Genomic DNA, 13,685 nt, shown 5'->3' on the forward strand with positions numbered 1-13,685 from the left:
TCTGGGGGTTCTGGATGCAGAACTTCAGGAATCCCTTCCAAATCTCCAAGAGCGTCTTCTGCTGTTCTGTTACTCGGGGGGTTTTCTGCCTTCATTTCCGTGAGCTGAGTTGTGAGCAACTTTGACTTTGTGTTTATGTTCTTCCCGTGTCATCTTCGCTTATCTTTTGGGCCTGTGCCCAGTTTCCAGATGGGGATGAGACGAGGAAGGTTAGATGATTGATTCTTACAGTAAGTCTCCCTAGGTGGGCTTCCTCTTATGCCAGCATGGCACGACTCTCACCATAGTGGGCTCACTGGGTGGGCATCCCCGTTCACTGAAGCACTGGGGTTTCGATAGATTCTGGCAGACTCGTGGTCCTAGCTAGAAGCGAGCCCTAGGATCTTCAGATCTCTCAGCCAATGGTTCCCCTGAAAAATAACAGCCACAGACTTCTAGTAAACTGGGAGGAAAGGCAGACTGTAACCTTAGTTCCTGGATTTGGTCCCATGTCAGGTTGTGTGATTTGTGCTTATTTCTCCTGCTATATAACCAACTGTTTTGAAAGCTGGAATTTTATTTTATCTTTCTCTGTATCCCTTCCTCCCTCAGCATCTCTTAGAGTGCTTTGCATGTGGTCATCTCTCAATCAATTATTTGTGAAATAAAAAGTAAGAAAAATTATAACATGGCATTATTTTCCACTTACAACCTCCCCTAGGGAAGTGTTCCATATTGATTTGGAAATCAGACATCTGTCTGTCCAGTTTTTGGCCATATAAGTCACAAGTCTTAATTGGTGTCTTAATAGGTGCAATAAGGACTAAAAAGAACAACTTTTTCAGGATAAAAGGATAAGGGGGAAGGTTTACCCTGTTACTGGATTGTGTTAGGAACTCAGAAAGGAAATCACCGAGGGAGAATGCGCTGCTGAGGAAACCCTGTCTGGCTTCCCAAAGTAGGGACCAGAGCCAGAAAGCCAAGCCCTCCTGGTTTTGCTGAGTCTCTTCTTACCCCTGATACACGGCATCTCTGGCTACATTATTGCTTCTGGTTAAACTGACCTCATCCATCCCTCTTCTGAGGATGGGTGAACAGAGAGAGGTGCGCTGAGTGTTGGGAGTTTTGTCCGGAGTTGGAGAGATCATGTGGTCTGTATCAGAAGGCTGGAGTTATTTATAGTGGGAGAAGAGCTCAGGAGCATGGCACAGGAAAAACTGACTTCACACTGCCTCAGCGCCTGGGGATGACGAGGACCCAGATTTTTCTTTGAGCATCTCAGGGGAGATCCGTGGCTTTTCTGAATTGACCAAGAGCTGTGAGGTCAGGGGCCCTGTTTTCTAAGACCATTGTGGGTAGGGCAAGGGTGAGAAAGATGACCGTTTGCTCCTTCTTGATTCCCTGGCCTTTGTGACTCAGGGTGTGAAAGCTCCACCTGGCTTTTGAATCTCCTGTTTCTGAACCAGTGCAGAAGGCATCAGCTGTGTAGGGTGGTGGAAAAAGGACCTGTTGGACTGGTCTGCTTGGACTTGCCTTCCCCTCCCCCTGCTCTGGGCAGGGAGACTGAAACTGCTGCTTGCTGGGCTTTGCCAAGTCAGTTTCTCCTCATGGATCACCTACCCATGTGGGCAGGCTGGCAGCTCCCCACCCAGGAGCCCTCGGAGGAGCCGAGCTGCTGCAGAGTGGCGCTGCGGTGGGGGCAGGTGCCAGGCACTAGGTGTGCCACATACCCCATGAGGGACTGCACCTACTCAGCTGCTCAGACTAAGGCTGCAGATCCCTGGGGCCTGCTGGAAATAGACTGTCTGTCATGGTGCCTTTCCTTGCGCCTTGTGGCCACATTGATGGTGTGCAGAGAGGCTGGGAGGGGTGAGGAGCTTGTAAATTGTGGGTAAATGGAGCCTAGGGAGGGAGAGCATCCTTCCCTAGGGCACCCTGAGTTCAAGGTTTTAGTGTTTCTAAGTCCAGAGTTGTCACCTAGGTTAACTTTAATTTTTTCAGCCCTAGGCAGAAGAGATTTTCCAAGGTGTGAGCCTGGTGACCAAGGCACCTTAGGTGAGGTTTACTTATGGAGCCAGACTTGTAGGGAGGTTGATGCGATGTAAGCCAAGGTCAAGATGTGTTCAGGATGTGCAGACCTGGCCCACTTCCTGCTGCGGTCTCAGAGGCAGGGCTGGAAGGCTTGTGAGCACGGAGGCACTGAGAGCCCTCCCATTCACACAGCACAGACCCTCAGAGCTCATCTCCAGCCTCATTTTCCAAGCGGGAAACACAGGTCCCAAGAGAGCGAATGACTTGCTCAAGAGTATGACTTTCTGGATGGAGCTGGGTCTAGAATCGCTCTCTCCTGGAGACCTTGGCTGTATACCCCCATTGCTTCCACTTCAGAGGCAGGCCTGCGTGGGGGCTACCTGCAGACTTCACGGCAGAAGGGAGGCTAGGAGAGGACAAGTGGAAGGACAGCAGGCCGCAGCTCCACACCCCAGGGATGAATTCTGAAATCCTGCCAGGGACTCTGTCCACAGAGGCACCAGAAGGCCTAGGGACCAGATGTAAAACAGTGGGCACCAGCACTATAGCCCTGACCCAAGTTGGAGGGGTCACACGGATTGTGCTAAGAGCTATTGGGTAAGGAGTCACTCCGAAAAAAGCAGGAGGACCCTGACTCTGACTTTTTTCATGGATTAGGAAAGCCTCAAGGGAGCCTGTAAAGTGCCAGGCACTGTGCCTCGGTACTGAGGACAGAGATGACTTAAGTCCTGGGAATATCCCTTCCGCCGCTCTGTCTTGTGTAATGGTGAACAGGACCGTCACCATGAGTTGTGAAGACAGGGCCAGCCTGGTGGCACAACGGTTAAGTTCGCACGTTCTGCTTCTCAGCGGGCTGGGGTTCGCCGCTTCAGATCCTGGGTACGGACATGGCACCGCTTGGCAAAAGCCATGCTGTGGTAGGCGTCACACATATAAAGTAGAGGAAGATGGGCGTGGATGTTAGCTCAGGGCCAGTCTTCCTCAGCAGAAAGAGGAGGATTGGTGGTAGTTAGCTCAGGGCTAATCTTCCTAAAAAAAAAAAGAGTTGTGAAGAAAACAGGCCGTTCAGCAAGCAGTGAAGTCCTAGTGCAGGAAGAGCTGACCTCAGGATGCCAGAGGGATGGAGCAGGGAAAGCTTCCTGGAGGAAGTGATGCCTGAGCTGAGGCTCACCAGGAAGAAGAATGGGAGCGGACGATGGAGGTAAAGTGTTCTAGGCAGCAGGAGGCTGAAGCAAAGGCCTGGAGGTCTGAGAGAACGTTCTGCGTTTGAAGACAGGTACCTGGAGCCCAAAATGAGCCTCTAGGAAGGGACAAGGTTGAGGCTGGATCTGCAGGCACAGGAAGGGAGCCAGCCAACTCGTAATGCAGCTGAAGGAAAAACCCGGAAACCATGTGGGTCTAGTACGAAAATCAGCTTTCCATGTATATGTTTATTTACACAGACATTTGCACATATGTCTACACACATAGGTAAAAATCATGTGTGTGCACATGTGTGCTTAAGGGTGCTGGGTTCCTGCTGAGATGATTGTTGGTGAGCCCCCCCCACCCCGCCCATGTTGCAGGGTGAGAGGGACTGGTTTTCCTATGTGCAGATGTAGGAGGAGAGTAGGCTGTCCCAGGTTTCGGTCCTGGGGGTTGGGGGGACTCTGGCCTTTGCTTTGGAGCAGGGCTGGGTTAGGACACTGTGGGGCTTCTTCCGGCCCAGCTAGCAGGATCAGGACCAATTTCCCTCTCCTTGTGGGGAGTGACTCACAGGCCATTGCTGCTCCCGGAGGTCCTGCAGGCTTTTCAGAGGCAGCCTGCGGAGGCTGATGGTGGCACTTGGTGAGAAAGAGGAAGTACCTGGTGTCCATCCCTCTGCCACTTCTGACAGACATTTCTGTCACTAAACAGCACCTCTCTGTGGCAGCCTTGGGCTCTACTCTGGCAAAGGCTCTCTCCCCTCCCCGTGGGAGGGGCTGTCATCTGTGGCTTCTGCTTTGTCCTTGGTCACAGACTAGATTGCACAACACAGCCAGTGAGAGTCCCCCTCCCCTCCCATCATTGGGTGGCGGGGGCACAAGTGCTTGAGGGGCAGCCCTTAGCTTACTGGGTTGTAGAAGTGACCTTGCTCCAAACTGCAGGGCTCAGGGAGCAGCGGGCAAAGCGTGTGAAAATTGACCTAAGGTTAGTGTGGACTGTCGGTCTCAGAAAGGCGTACAGGGACAGAATTTCACTCCTGACTGCGTGTGGACCTTGCGCTGCAGACAGCTGGGCCGTCCCCTCTCCTGCCAGGGAGCGAGTTTTGTTCCCATGCTAGTCTGGCTTTTACTGTTTCCCCTCCTGCCTTTCCCCAGAGACCATAAACCTGCCCACCTCCTGTTATGTTCTAGTTCTGATAGGAGTACCATTCAGAGTTCTTGGCAGGAGACCAACCCACTTCTGCCCGGCTTGGATTCCCCTCCTTTCCCAGGGTGTTTGATGTGCACGCTCCCCAGAGTTCTCCTTGTGCAGCTGGTTGGCTCTGTAGTGCCCAGAGATTGGAGCTCTCCTGCAACGGGAACCCAGCTGCTTCCCTCCCTGATTTCAGGGGCGGGGCTTGAAAATAGAGACTCATAATCTCCCTTCCTCCTCCTCCCCCTCCTGCCCCCAACACTGCCAAGCAAACTGGAGTGACCGGCTCAGAGGCTCAGAGTGGGACTCAGCCCGCCTCACTACTCTGCATGACAGCAGTGATCTGGAGGCAGATTAATGGACGCGTGAGTATCTGAACTCTGGAGCCCGTTACTGTCTCAGGCCGGTCCTCTGGCGGGCGTGGGCTCATTGTGGTAGGGAGACCAGCGCTCCTTAGGGGAGATGATGGCCCAGGTGTGTGTCTGCCTACGGCCACCCTGTTCTCTATGGTGTGGGGAAATGGAAAGCACTTCTAAACACCCCTGCTCTTCAGAGAAGCTTGGTGGGTGGTTTGAGGAGTTTATTCTTGGAATCCCTTGCTGCACAATATCCCTTTTTTCTCCAAACCAGCTTCTTTAGTTCCTAACCTGGACTTAACTACCTTCAGTTTTCATAGGCTAGGTGCATCTTCCCGGGCTTCAGCAAGACTCTGGATGGACGGTTAGGAAAGTGGGAGCTGCTCCTGTGCTAGAAAGGGGATGTTGGCGAGGGAGCACAGGTGGCTGACAGGCCTTTCACCTTCCGCCTCTGGCTGGCTGGAGAAGGGACACCACCCCAGCCCTCTTCTGCTGACCTCACCAGCCAGCCAAGGGAACACCCAAATGGAAACATCCTCTTGCTCCTAAGATTTGAGTGCCCATGGCAGAGATCAGACCAGAGCAGCCCAAGCTTGCTGAGAGGGGAGGATTGGTTATTTAGGGGCTGTGACAAATGGTTTCGCAGAGCAGGGGAGAAAGAATCTAATTTCGCAGAGCCAGGGGCCAGCATCTGCAGCATCGCTGTCGAGAGCCTAGACTGCCTGGAGCCACAGGCTCAGGTGCTGCCTTCCCCTCTTCCTCCCTGTGTCTTGTGGTCAGTGCTGTCATTGTCGGGTTGACCCTCCGGTTAGAGAGGATGCCCCTGCCCTGGTCTCTGGACCTCCTGCTGCCCCAGCCCTCTGCCTTGTCTCCCAGTCCTGACTTTGTGTAGGACAAGAAATGGTCACAGCAAGTTCTGCTTCGGTAGTTTGACTTCTGATTGGGTGTTTAGGCATCTGAGAACTGAGTGCTTGCCTTATTCAAACGTACCCTCAAACTTTCGTTAGCCCCACATCACATACACTTCTTGGTGGCACAGAAAGGCTTTGCTTGGCTGTTAATTTAATTTGGGGCTCTTTATGGGGGCCTGTGTTGTTCATCCCTCTAGTCTCCCCAACCCCCCCCAAAAAAACCCAAACCTTTCACGCACAGAACATTGGAAAAATTGAGCGGTGCCTCAGGGTCACTGTATCGTAAGTGGTATTTGGCATAGTTAGCTGGTTTGGCATTTGGTGAGAGATTTCTGCTTTATATTTGAGCGAAAGATTTCTTGGCGGGAGGCCTCTCTGCTGTGTTCCCAGTGCTTGCCCTGTGCACAGGGTTTGCCCCCTTCCCTCCCCTGACAGGTTGTTTTAATCCTCTTGCCTATAAACAAGTGCAGCGGAACGTGTCGGGCCAGCTCACATGACCTTGGTTATCTCTTCCTGGGGTAACCAGCTTCAACTTTAGATACCGTGGTCACTTGACGGGGTCGAGCTGTCAGGGTAAAGAGGTGGAGACGCTGGGAGGAAGCCTGGGTCTGCCAAGGAAGTAAACGGGAGAGGATGTGCTTCCTTGGCGAGGACCAGGTAGGACAGGTCGGCTCCCGGGGGACAGGAGCGAGAGACAGCTAGACAGTTTATTCCTTCTTGCCTTTATTATCCTTGAATTCCTACTTCTGGCAGCTCATTTATCTTTCTCCTGTGTCTCAAATCCTCTCTGCTGGGGCCCAAGACGTGCAGCTGTTTCAGGAAACTGCCCCTGAGACAGATGCACACTAATTCGTGGGATACAAAACCCAACACCGAAAATCCCGTCTTCCCAAACAGTGCTCTTGTTATGTCGTGTGAAGGACAGCTGGTGGTGGGAGCCTGGCTGCCACCGAAGGCTGCCGAGTCTTCACGCCAGAGACACTCGGGAGCTGAAAGTGCGGCTGAGCATTCACCGCCACCAGCACGCCCACACGCAGGTTTCCCTCATCTCACACCTGAAAAGGCAGCGCTCTCCAGGGCCTCACAGTCAGGGACTCCAGCCATGCTGTGTGTATGTGTGTCTGTGTGTGTGTGTTGTAAATACTAGTCACATATCCCATTGTGACTATTGATTTGCAAAGTTTCCAGGTCCATATATCTGGCAGATTTTGGCAAGCTTGCTGACATTGTATATCTCAGGAGCTGTGGTGTGCACTCCGGATTTTCCTAGGGTGGGATGTGTATGTTTAAAGTGTTTTTTATCAGGGGAAAGTAGAGTGGCCTTTTATGGAAGGGATAGAATGGTTGAGTTGCTGGAGCCTTTTCTGGCTCTGCAGGAAACCCAAGTCCACGTCCAAGCCATGTGAATAGATGACCAGAACTTGGCCTTGACTCGAGAGCTCTCCGGGGCCGGTAGGAAAAGATGCATCTCGTTTTGGAGAGGTAGAGCATTTGCGGAGATCATTGGGTAAGAGAAGTTAAAGCCGAAAGCCATGTCTTTTTCTGGTAACCTGCAGACTAAGTTGGGAGAGCATATGGAATGACAGTAATAATAGCAGGCGTGTCGTGAGCATTTAGGGGATGCCAGGCATTGTTCTAAGTGTTTTGGACGCTATTGGATATTCGGTGACTTCTGACTTAACACCTTCTGTTTTCTCTTGGTAAAGACCCGTTTATGCCTGTGGGGTTTTTGTCTTTGGTGGTCTCATGGACTAGACAGAACAGCAGAATGGGTAGCAGTGGCCTCCTGCTGCCCAGCTAGATTCTTCTGATTGGATGTATCCTGTGTGGGTTTTTCCTCTCAAGCTTCAGGTCTTTATTTAAGCCACTATGCCTGTTGGCAATTAGAGCTGCCCTTCAGGATTTGGTGTGGAGGATCTGTATTCCTTTTGTAGCCATCCTTTCTTCCCTGCCCTCTCTGAGTGGACTCGGAGGTGGAGAGCTACAGACTTGGCTGCTTGCCTCCTTCAAAATAACCGGCATTCTCTTGTCTGCAGTCTGTGTAATAGTACATCTAACAGTGCCCAAAAGTGACCCCCTCCTGCCCACCCCCACCTGTTAACTGGTGGTTCTAGCTCCTGAGGGCTTCCACCACCACGTGAGCTAATCTGCACCAAAGAGCCCTGCTCCTGGGTTCATATCAGAGGGCAGAAAGCTCAGAACCTCCAGATCCCACATCTCCCCGGTGCCATGGCCAGGGCTGAGCTGGCCCTTCTCTGGACCACTCCCTTTTCTTGGAAACCAGTACAGTCAGACTCTCTTCTTAGGATTCTTTCTGAAAAGGTGAATTAACTCTAAAAAGTGCTTTTTAAGAAGGCACTTGTAATGGAAAATGGCTCTCCTCTCCCTTACTGTACTCTCTGCTCCTGGGCCAAATGCACAAACAGCTAGGGCACTAGAGAGTAGAACTGTCCTTGCCACCAGAGAATCAACAGTGTTTGGCTCCGGGGGCAACCTAGGCCGGGAGTCAGAAGCTGACATGTGCTTAGTCTCACTGAGGAGCTTGTGCTTTTCAGTCTTCTCCACCTCACTTCTGACCAGTGAGCCCTCCTGCATTGACCTGGCAGGCTAGCCGAGGCACCTGCCCACGTCATGGCCACTTAGTGGCAGGATCCAGCAGTGTCTGCCCTCCGCTCAGGGTTGAGACTGCAGTGGCAGCGACAGGCCCAGTGAGGTAGATATGAGGCACGCTCTCTGGCTTCAGTTGCCAAACAAGGAGACAGTTCTAAAGAGCATTGCCCCTGATATGTTGGGGGACTGTCTCTCTCTAGCCGAATGTTCTCTCTGGGCTTCCTCCCCTTCTGTAAGGCAGTACCCACTCAAAATTCCTTTCCTCTAGCGTCATTCCTCATCCTCACCTGGGTTCACAGCTCCTTAGACCCTCCCTGTTAGTTGAACACCCCAAATGCTTTGAAGCCCCCTCCCCCATCCCAAGTCCCCTTGTTTCAACCCCTCACCCAGGATTTGTCGGTTAGAGAGCCCCAGTTTCTGCTACCCCTGCTGCTTGGAGAACCAAGATACGTTCCTAGGTCCCACCTTGGAACACTGAATTCATTTCCCTGTTCTGGACTACAGTTTACATCTTAAGTATGGCTAATATACTACTTTAGATACGTGGTGGGCTCTCATGGGCTGGCCTGAGGACACAACCTCCATTTGAAACATATTTCTATGGAAAAATAGTCCCTTCTCAGAACGGAACTTTTGGTAATTTGGGGATTTCTTGACTAATATGCTGCGACAGATTTGCTTGTGGAAGAGTCCTCAGTACTTCTAGTTGCAGCACGATCTATCAGAAAAGTAAGTTGTCCTTCTGGATGACAACGACAAAACACCACTTCCTGCGAGAAATGTTGTTGAGCGCTGTACTCGTCTCCCGTGGGTGTTCTGAGGGACAGGTGAGACTGAATTCTCAGTTTGGGCTGATCTGACCCATTGTCAGGCAGCACCGGAAACGGGGGCACCCCGCACCGCAGAGCTCAGGTGCCCTTGCCTGCTGGGTTTGGAAGACCTGCTGTAGGAGGAAGACAACACTGTGAGCAGGGGCCGCCCAGTGGGGGTCTGCTGATGGAAACAGCAGCCAGTGGATTTTTCATGGCCACTTAGGTGGAGCAGCCACATTGCAGCCTGGCTAGGTGGGGACAGTTCTGAGGCAAGAGTAGTGGGGACAGCCTTAGGTGGTTTCTATTACTACTTCTCCTGCTTGACTCTGATCTCTGCCTTGGTGACTTCTTGGGCAGCAAACTTTGTCCCAGTGTTTCATCTGACATTTCCTCCTCCTCCTTCAACTCCCTCTTTGAAACTGGAGGAGTAGGCAGCTAGTGTTTTTTCCACTCCCAGAGAAAGATGCAGTGGAAAGAGGCACACATCTTATTCAGCACCTTCCCGTGTAGAGCTGGAGCTGGCTAGGACCCCGGCCTTCCCCAGCCTGAAGACCCTTTAAGGAAACCACACTGGAAAGGGTAGAGATAAAGGGTTAAATCTGCACCCAGGTGGAAAGGCTGTTGCATAAATGCTGAGAGAGGATTTTTTTTCTTAAGATCTTGTGCTTCTTTTTCACTTTGTGTTGGCAAAAACCCCAGGAGAAGATGGGAGATTCTGGGAGGAGATGATTATGCTGGGTGAGTCACCTGCGCTCCCCAGCTGCCGTTTTTAGTTCCTTTGCTTTTCTGTACCAGGAGGCACTTGGGGGGAGGTGGTGGATGATGCCGGTTTCTACAGCAGGACAGGAGGCAGGTGTGTATGGGTGAATTCTCTTGGCCCTCTAGGGCTGACAGGGCCTTACAGTCAGTACAGTGGTTCAGGGAGGAAATAGCAAAGCAGAGCTCTCAGTGTGGCAAACAGTAAATAAATGTCTCCTGCAAGTCACTGTCACTTCCCCAAATCAGTAGCTCTTAGAATACTTGCGCTGCATTGCATTGTCACAGCAAGACACAGCGGCTTTGATAGCAAAGCAGTGGAGGGATTGAATGGAAGAGGCAGAGAGAACTGTCTTAAGTTGGAGGGCCAGGTGATTGTTGGGCAGCAGGAAGTTTGGAGGAGAGTGTACCCCCTCTGTGACGAAAGCAGGACGTGGTTGAGAGGGGGCCCAGGGAGCAGGGCTGGGATGGGCCCTGCTGGTCCTGGGTATGCCTGTATTCTGAGTCTGTCTCCAGCCACCTTTGCCTCGAGCTTTGTGTCAGGAGAGAGCACCAAGGGCCTTATCACCACCTGAGAAAGCTTCTCTGTAGAACTGATGCTCTGTAGATGTCATCCATCCTTGGGAGAGGGGATCCTGTGGCCCACTGCCCTCTTGGATGTTGTGTGCAGAACCACTGATGCGGGTTATTGGTGTGGATCCCAGAGATGGTCATGAAGCTGCCCCAGCACATTTCTTGCTTATTTGTTCATACCCATTTATTCATTCAGTACCTTATTGAATACTTCTGCTCTGTGCTGTAGTCATCGTTGTGGGCCGTGAATCCGACAGACCAGGGTCCCTCCCTTTGTAGTGTAGTCTAGTGGGAAGGACGAACAGTAACCAACCAACTTCAAAGGGCAATGAATGCCTTTAAGAGGGGAAAGGGGTCTTGTGGTAAGAGGTGTTCATCTTCCTTCCTCTGCCCTTGGCTTATCTTTTGGGGGCTGGGGGGAGGGCAACTTTAAGTATCAAAAAGTTGTACCACTTTTATTCTGTGTGCACTTTAACATGGGCCAGCTAGGTACAGGCACTAAGGGCATATGAAGATGTCTCCGATATCTCAGAGCTCCAAGGGGTTAAGGCGTGGAGACACAAAGTCAGGAGAGACGAACAGGTACAGATAGTGTGCTGTGAGAGTCCGGAGAAGGGAGGGATCGCTCTCAGCTAAGATGTCTGGATAATTCTTGGAACAAAAGGATTTCGGATAAACAAAGGATAAGAGGGTTTACTTACTTGGATCCCTTAAAAGAAGGCATCATATGATAGCTGGAGCCTTCCTCCTAATATGTGTGTATCTGTGTAGCTCTTCCTACCACAGTTCCCATCCGTTCCCTACACAGCAGCCAGAGTGGTGGAGCTGGGGTCCCCCTGCAGGTCTGTCTAACTCCAGAGTGATGCCCTTGTCTACCACACCATAAACAGCCAGACAATGTGCTAACAACACAAACTACTAGGCAAAGAAAAGGAAGTCAGAGGGAGGCCCAGGCGCCTTGGCTGCACTGGTTAGTCTCCATCAACTCCCCACAGTCCTCTGTAACGTGAGCCAAACCTTCCTGCTGCAGGCTGCCTTCTGCCTCCCCCAGAGCCCTGGGCTGCTGGCAGGCGGGCTCTCCTGTGAGATGGAGGAACTAGTTGGTCTCCATGGCTACAGAACCCACTGGTACAGGGAGGAGCCGAATGGAGTGTCAGGCTGGCAACGCGAGCTTCCCCCAGCCCTTGGCACCATGTGGTACTGGTATGTCGGCTGTTTCTTAGGCCTTTTCTGAGAGGAAGGAGTTAAGGAACCGATGGGAAAGGGCAGAGCAGGCACACTTTCCTCCTCCTCTGGGCTGCTCAGGGGGCAGAGGTGCAGGGCCGCTTTCTCGTTCCCCCGCTCCTCTTGGCAGGAGGGGTTTTATGTTAGGAAGGAGGGTCATTTTTGCCTGACAGCCCAGCCATGGTAGAAATTTGACTTCTCCTTATTCTAGAAGGGATACCAGCTTCGCTACACTGGTACTTGTAGTCAAGTTCTTAGAGATTATAGCTCTTCTCAGGGCTCAGAGAACCCCTTGAGACGGGAAACAAAGGTTCCTACTGAAAGTGAAGAGAGATCGTAGAACCCTCGTCGAGACCTTACTGAGTACCTGGCACCATGGTGAACTCGGGCGTGGATTTCCTTATTTCATCTTCACACTAATCCTGTGAAGTGGGTACAGCTAGTATCCTCATGTCCCAAATGAGGACACTGAGACTTAGAGAAGTGAAGTAATCCTGCTTGTGTTCAGTCGGCTAGTAAGCAGCCAAGGCGGGGGTCGTCTGCCGTGCCCTCCTGCCCCCTCAGTACAGTAAGCAGAGATACTGTCGTGAGTCTCATGTACACTTCCCTCCTCTGAGTTTCTAGAAGGCGGGAACCACATCGCTCTGCACTTTGCAGCTGGCTCTGGCCCCTACCTCTGGATTGACATAGAGACCAGACCCCAGCGAGCAGATTCTCAGGGATGAAGTGGTGCTGGAAGCTCCTGAACAAAGCCCTGGTCGCTCAGGAGAATCCACTGTGTTTGAAGAGGAGCCCAGCGTTTGAGGCGGCTCTGGAGACGGGAGATCGGAGGGGTGTTCGCTGCAGTGTGGCTCCCGTGCATGCAGGGAGTGAGCTGGAGGGGCTCAGTTCTCATCCCACTCCAGGTCGGTTCTTGCCTGCTGGTCTTGCCAGGCGGGCACTTGTTCTGCTGTGGCCGCTATGAGGCCTGCAGGCTCCCCTCGTGGCCCAGGCTGCAGTGCTGGTCTCCCTGCTCGCGGTGAGGCTTGCAACTCAGCGCTAAAGGGCAGCGGACCCCCTTGCTTTCGGCTTTGTGCTTCAGTGGCAGGCTCTGCTGGTCTCTTGTGTCAGGGAGGCAGCTGCCCTGGCGGGAAAAGGGAGCAGCCCTTTGACGGTTTTGTACAGCCCCCACCTCCCCTCTGCAGTGGGGTGTTAAAGGGATGGGGGTCCCCAGGTGGGGCCATCACAGTCAATGTCGGGGACAGAGGTGCATCCAGCCTCCCCACTGATCGGTGCTTACCACAGCTTTGCAAGATCTCTCCCACCTAGAGTGTTCCGCTGGTTTGGCAGTTGAGAGTGACAGTTACCAGGATCAAAGGAGGCAGACAAGGCTCCTGGATGCGGTGAAGGAGGAAGGGTTAAAGAACTAGCAACTTGCCACAGCCATGTGACTTTTCAGCTCAGTCTGACCCCATCTCTCCCCAGCCTGTCTGTTTGAGGTCAGTGCTCAGTACTTCCTCAGTTTACAAAACCCCTTAATGCCTCCCACAAATAGGATTGAGGAAACAATCCTTCTGTCACATTGCAAAATCCTGGGGACTGGAAAAATGAAGCTGTTCCATCCTGCTCTGGCTTCTGAGTGAAGGGGCAAGTGGTCCCAGGCAGGCCTGAGCCCAGGGTCCAGAATAAATCCTGACCTCTTCCGTTGAGATCAGGGCCCACTTTGGGAAGGAGTGAAAGGAGGGATTGTTATGGGACCACCTGGGTCAGCCTTTAAAACAGCCCTCCCCACTGGCCTCAAGCGACCATCGGCATTCTTGTTGTCCCAGGCACCTTCCCGGAGTCTTCACATCTTTCCCCTCCTTGGAGGAAGAGCCAGGGACTTACCTTCTTTTAGAGGAAATAAGAGCAGATTAGGCATCAAGAAGGGTTAATGAGAAGTAGTAAAGGGGACTGTGAGAACAGCAGAGTGCTGAAGCGGGCACAGGGGCCCTGGGCTCCAGTCCCAGCTCTGCACTGCGAGGCTTGGAGACACGTTGGGCAAGTCTCTTAACCTCTGTGCTTCAATTTCTCCTCTG

At 52.3% G+C, this 13,685-nt stretch overlaps 1 protein-coding gene across 20 annotated transcripts in view; it reads left to right on the plus strand.

Moving 5' to 3' along the window:
• Positions 1-13,685, plus strand: part of MARK2 (microtubule affinity regulating kinase 2) — a 56,886-nt gene that overhangs the window by 20,966 nt on the left and 22,235 nt on the right. For 2 of the 20 annotated variants that reach the window (XM_008541276.2, XM_070565235.1), the window contains exon 1: positions 4,611-4,751. The exons of 12 other annotated variants lie outside the window; for them this stretch is intronic. In XM_008541276.2, coding sequence (XP_008539498.1) covers positions 4,716-4,751 — 36 coding nt within the window. In that variant the 5' untranslated portion in view covers positions 4,611-4,715. Of the gene's footprint in view, positions 1-4,430; positions 4,752-13,685 lie in introns of those variants that run through there. 6 more of the 20 variants (XM_070565239.1, XM_070565242.1, XM_070565234.1 and 3 more) reach the window with 5 other exon arrangements.

This window comes from Equus przewalskii, chromosome 11 (genome assembly GCF_037783145.1).
Source record: "Equus przewalskii isolate Varuska chromosome 11, EquPr2, whole genome shotgun sequence".
Taxonomy (NCBI): Eukaryota; Metazoa; Chordata; class Mammalia; order Perissodactyla; family Equidae; genus Equus; species Equus przewalskii.